General features: G+C 46.8%; 1 protein-coding gene across 4 annotated transcripts in view; it reads left to right on the top strand.

Moving 5' to 3' along the window:
* Positions 1–3,170: 3,170 nt before the first annotated feature.
* The window catches only part of baiap2b (BAR/IMD domain containing adaptor protein 2b), a 56,096-nt gene continuing 53,266 nt past the window's right edge, over positions 3,171–6,000 (top strand). For all 4 annotated transcript variants that reach the window (XM_026351954.1, XM_026351956.1, XM_026351955.1 and 1 more), the window contains exon 1: positions 3,171–3,333. In XM_026351954.1, coding sequence (XP_026207739.1) covers positions 3,259–3,333 — 75 coding nt within the window. In that variant the 5' untranslated portion in view covers positions 3,171–3,258. The remainder of the gene's footprint in view (positions 3,334–6,000) is intronic.

Raw genomic sequence — 6,000 nt, 5'->3', positions numbered from 1 at the left:
CACTCTTGTTTCACTGCAGGACACAAATCAAAGCGTATGTTTCAGTGAGCGAACACCAGGTGGCAGCAGACGACAGATTGTTGCTGTGGAGAACAGGTGATTTGCAAACTCAGAACTTTGGTGTTGGGCTGTCAGACACGTTTGGACTTGGACGCTGTAGTTGCAGTGAAAGGAAACGTTGCTGCCGTAGCATTCACTGACACTTTGGACAGTAGCTTTATTTAAATGTTGAGCAGTGGTTTCTGTGCACAGAGCCAGGTTAAAAACTGGTCTCACCGTCCAACACCTTTTAAAATGAACCTTAACGCTGACTGAGAGACACAGCTTGTCACAGTTACTTATTATATTTACCATATTTTACACCTTTGAACGGTGAAATGAGTTCACAGTAAATACGTTTTTTATTGCTTTTATCTAAGGGTCACCTGGTGATTTAAAAACAAAAACATCTGAACATGTTTGATTCCTGCAAAAACTTCAGATTCAGATTTCTATTGGTGAAATAAGAATAAAACCTGTTCCCACAGAACAACAGTAACATGTTGGCTGTTTCAAACTCAAAGGAAGATCTTATGTAGTAAGTTCCTATCTATAGCTTTGAAGTAGTTCCGTTAAATAAAGCCTCTGTTCCATCGTCAGGCCTGTCGACAGCCTGAAATAGCCTGAATGCTCTTTGTCGAGCTACTGAAATCCACTTCACAGTGATGTACTCTTTTTGAATGGTCTGGCACCGTTCTGCAGCTGACTGCGCACTATAAGCCCGTTGGAGCTGTGTGGGAGTGGGCGACGCACAGAGAGGAACCTGAGTGTCAGAGCGCCGCGCTGATGAATCACAGACGTGGATCAGAAGAGGAGAGAAAAAGGCTGAGAGGACGGTGGTGAGTAGGAAGGACATGAAGGGGAGATCAAATGCTGCTGAACGGCTGCTTACGACGTGTAGGTGTGTGAGTGTGTGTGTGTCCGGGCTGCCTCAGTCCTGCCTACCTGACTACACCCCCACTCTGAGCTGCACACACACACACAGAACTTTTTAAAAGTCGTTAGGGGCTCGTTGTCAAGTCTCGTGTCAAAGATCAAATGTTGTGCAGGTTAAAGTCAAGTCAGGTTTCAAGGGTTCGTTCCAACTTCATAAAAACACTCTGATCTTCATGTGAACTCTCACCTTTCACCTGAGCTGTCAGCAGTGAGCCGTGCTGACTTTGAATCAAACACACAAGATACCACAGAGTGAATAATTAGAAACTAAAGATGACAAAAGGTCAAGTTCCACTAACCTGAATGAATCATTTTGCTAAATTAGCTTCTTCCCACTTTATGACAGTACAACAAACATTTTCCAGATGTTAATTACATGTGAATCAGTAAATGTGCCGTCACTGTTTCCTTCATTTGTCTGTTGACGCTTCCTGTCTGTGCATTTTTCTTATTTACTGTAACAAATAGAGATTTACATCCACGGGCCTGTTTACTTCTACTGAAGTACATTTCTCAATCAACTCCTATTATAACAAGAGAATTTCTCAAAACGACAATTCCGACTTTTCCTTCCAACACTTGAGTCTCTGATCCTCTTTGTTGTGACTCAAAATCAAATGAACAAGCTGAAAACGTGTTTTTCAAAATGCTCTTCACACGTGTTCAGCTTTTAATAAGTTCATCTTAATCTTTTCTTGATCCTGGTCCAGGTCAACTCACAAGTCTCCAAACCCTGATTGTTTACTTGGGTCTGGAGGATTTGGAGCCTTCAGTCCGGTCTGGCTCCTTGAATCTGGTCGAGCTGACCAGGATAACAATCATTACTAGTAACTAGTATTATCTCAGTTCATCTGTGTACATCAAGGTGGAGTGGCAGTCGGCCAACACGTGGACGTTTAGGTTCAATTATGGAATCAGTATGGAGTCAATCGATGTGCTGATGGTGGGAATGCTGCTGTTTGCTCCAGCAGAGATCAAACATGATGGATTTCCACTAAATGTCTGCAGTTTGGTCTGTTTTAATCTGACGTGACAATCAAAACAAAGACAGTCTGTTCTGTTAGTGAGCTGAGGCTCCGCTTTATTATCCTGGCAACCAGCAGCCTTAAAATATCTCATCTGTTTGATTTCACTAAACAATGAGCTGCTGAGTAGAAAAGGCGTGACTGTCCTCTTTCACACTGGCCTCCTGTTATCCACAGTTTTGTCTCCTTCTCGTGGATCCTCATTCAGAAGCCTTCAGATCGTGATGTGCTAAGATGCGTGGGATTCCCCAACCCACCACACTGGGGTCTGAAATCCAAGAAAGTGTGGCGCCAACCCACTCGTACCAACCGAGCCCACTGGGCCAAAAGCAGTGGAGCCACACAAATATAGAGCAGTGTAAACAAAGACACAGAAGAAGAAGAAGGAGGAGGACTCCGATGTTCAGGTTCATTAAACATGTTGTCACATACACATCAGCGGTCGAACAGACACTGAATGCATCGTTGATGTTTTATAACCACATCAAATCAAAAGGAACACGCTGTTCTGTTTCTGGATGGAGATGCTCAGTCAGTCTTCTGAATGGTTGTAGCAGAGGTGGTGGTGTGGGAGGCTGTGACACAACACAGGGGGTGGGGTTTGTTTAATGTGATGCTGCGTTCACTGACTCCCATCAGCACACTTTCCAGTACTTTCAGTGGGAAATAGAAAAAGGAGGAAGAATGAGTGAAACCCATGAATGATGGAGATGAATCACATTAAATGAGGCTTTGTGGAAACTTCTGTTTGTATTTGTCCGTATTACGACTTCTTTTTGTCATTTTATATTTTAGAATTTGAACCAAATCACAAGGACACATTTCTTGTATTTAAACATTTTGTGATACCTGTTAAAAATGTGAATTAACAGCTTTACACTGAATAACTGAGGTCAAACCAGCTGACCTCAGGTTCATTATTCACCTGCAGACACGTGTCTGTGTCATTTGGAGCCAACAGAACAGTTCCTATTACTACCAGTTCAAACATGAGTATTATGTGATACTTCTTATTTTACTATTCATCCATTCAAATCTTCTCTTCATGTCTTTTACCTACGTGTCCTTTAACGTTTCACTCCCAGCCTGCTGGTTTCCCACCGTCCCTGAAGGCAGCACCGTCCCTCCGCTGCGCCCACACCGGCCCCCCCACGCAGCGGAGGACTCTCCTATAAAAGCAGGGATCCCACGACCAGACGAGCTCGTCTCTCTCAGACACCGGCTCTCATCAGCCTCATTCGAAGGAAATCTGTAGTTTATGGTTCTGACTGACGCTTCAACGAGGATGTCCCGGTCCGACGAGGTGCACCGCATCACGGAGAACGTGTACAAGGTAAGAAGGACTGTTTGGTAGTTTGTTGTCCGGCCGCAGACACCACGCGTCCTGACGCGTCCCTGTGCGTCCTGCTGCGTCCCTGTGCGTCCTGCTGCGTCCTGCCGCGTCCCTGTGCGTCCTGCTGCGTCCTGCCGCGTCCCTGTGCGTCCCTGTGCGTCCCGCCGGGGCAGCAGGTGGACACCTGGTCACAGGACGCGGACAGAGGACCGACAGTGAACAGAACTTTGACTTTGACCTGATGCTGTCTCAGTTCTCCGGTGCTTTATGTCGTGACTCAGACCAACTCCAGTCCGCAGCAGAAACCGAGGACGTTGATTCCTCGAACAGCTCGTGGAGAACTTCACGCTGATGTTCCGCGTTGTGTCCGACTCACGGGGACTGATGCTGGTTTTCTTCAGTTAAACCGGGTCATTAACGACCCATCGTTCAACAGTAGCACATGTAATCTGTTACCCACAGTGTAATGGAGTAACGTGGACTGTCTCCGCTCTCACCTGTTCACCTGTTGTTTCACCTGCTGAACCCAGAGCTCAGTTTTCCTCAGCAGGTTGAACGTCTACTTCTATTATGTCTGTTTATTATTACACTTGTGATGAACTTGATTTGTGTCTGCAGAGCTGCAGGAACCCGGACCTCACATTAGGAACCAAGGTGCAATAGAAAGGTCAGAGTTCAGATACAGTAACTCAGGTCAGGGGTCAGGGGTCAGTTTCCTCCAAGGAGAAAAGAAAAGCTTAAATCTTGACACTGATGTAAATCGACCTCTTTGCACCACGGTCCTCTGTCGTTTCTTCACCCAACAAAGCTCCTCTTCTTCAGAGGAGGCAGGAGGCGGCTTACTCTTCTGTGTCCGTGCACTCAGGGCAGCTCTCCAGGCCGAGGTAGATTTCAGCAGCGGAAGCACGACAAGGGTTTTCCTTTATGTGAGGAAACTTGTCACAGTTCCACACACCTCCACAAAAACACTCGCAGAGCCGTATAGTGCCTGAAAGCTCCTATACGGGGAGAGGCGTTGGCGGCTGCTGGAGAATGATCCAGTATGTGTGCTCACCGAGCCAAAGACGCATCTGAGGAAGTCGGGTCAGCCGGAGTTCACAGCTTAATGTTAGACAATGTGACAGCTCATCATAGCCGTCATCTCAGACTGTGGCCAGATGCTGAAACATGAAAACACAAAGTCTGATGAGGCTGTCGGCAAAATGCAGGAGGTCCACTGCTTGGTGGATGAGCTGGAGAAGAGGAGGTGGAGGTGGAGGTGGAGGTGGATTGAGTGACCATTTAAAAAAAATAACCATCAATAAAAACAGTTAAGATGGAAAAAACACGAAGGCAGACATAAAGGTGCCTCTGCTGAAAGGTCGATGAAAAGGAAAATGCCATTAGACAGATCTACAGCGGTGGGGGTTCTTCCTCTCATCAGCAGGCTGCATCATTACGGAGTCAGCAGGTGTGAGGAGGAGCAGAGCAGGAGCAGAGCAGGAGCAGAGCAGAGCAGGAGCAGAGCAGGAGCAGAGCAGCGCTGCCAGTTTGACCTGCTGCAGCGGTGGAGGCCGGGGGCTGCTGAGCTTTGTGTGCGACGGTGTTTAGAGGAAGTAAAGAGTCTTTATTAATTCATTAAAGGTGTTGAAGATGAAGAAGGAGCCCGGAGCTGTCGTCTCTCACTAGATAACACTCGAGTCTGTTTGTCCTCTGAGGACAGTCTGTAGAGATGTCCGTGATTAAATCAAGCAGCATCAAGGCGGTTAAAGGAACCTCAGTCATGACATAATGACAGAGACGCACTGTGCAAATGTTTAACCTGCAGGAGCTGTAGATTGTGATCTGCACATATTAACACTCACCTGAACTCTCAGGGGCCCTGGTAGAGCGTACAGGAAGTCCACATAAACAAAGATGGTGACAGGAAATGAAACCACCCCGTAGAGGTGGTGCTGCGACTCGCCTCGGCACCTGTGCGACTGGAGAAGGTGGATTTTACCTTTTCATTCATTCTCCAGCGTCCATGAATAGATGCTTACGTGAGGAGTTGAATTATTCAGGTGTTTTTCTACTGAGCATTAACTGTACAAACAGAATATGGTGACTGGACCCTGGACACACAGTGAATTAGTTTTCCAGCAGCTCCATTTGCTGTTTGCTTCCTTTGTTTGTGAGACTGTTGGCAGCCAGATTTGAAGAACTCCAGATCAACAGCAGAGGACCGAAGCCTTAACCTCTCCGCTCCACTGCTCAGAGAGGAGATGCTGAATGTAATTTTGGGATGACTCACACTAGCAGATGCGAGTGTATGTGTGTGGGGGCAGTGTCTCACGACTGTGTATGTGTGTTTCACCTATTTGTCAGCACCCATACTGTACTGTAGAGTGGCTGCCACCGTATCTGTGCAGTTTCACACTAGAAAATGTAATTAACTCAGGGAACTCGCTGCCAGTGTCTAGATGTTAAAATGAACACGTTGCGTAAAACATCCTTTGGGAAACAGTTGTTGTGGTGCTGATGTTGTAGACGGTGTGTTCGTTTCCCGCTGGCGATGTGGGTAAAGCGTGTTTCCTCAGGTTGTTGTGGTTGCTGAACAAACACCATCTGTGTGTTTGTTGAGGAGCGGATTCAGCCAAGTGTTGTAATCCCAACAGAGCTCCACACTCGAGTGTCAGGGCGAGGCTG

This window comes from Anabas testudineus, chromosome 19 (assembly GCF_900324465.2).
Source record: "Anabas testudineus chromosome 19, fAnaTes1.2, whole genome shotgun sequence".
NCBI classification, from domain to species: domain Eukaryota; kingdom Metazoa; phylum Chordata; class Actinopteri; order Anabantiformes; family Anabantidae; genus Anabas; species Anabas testudineus.
The sequence above is the reverse complement of the archived record's forward strand: the minus strand, read 5'-3'. Positions and strand labels throughout refer to the sequence as shown.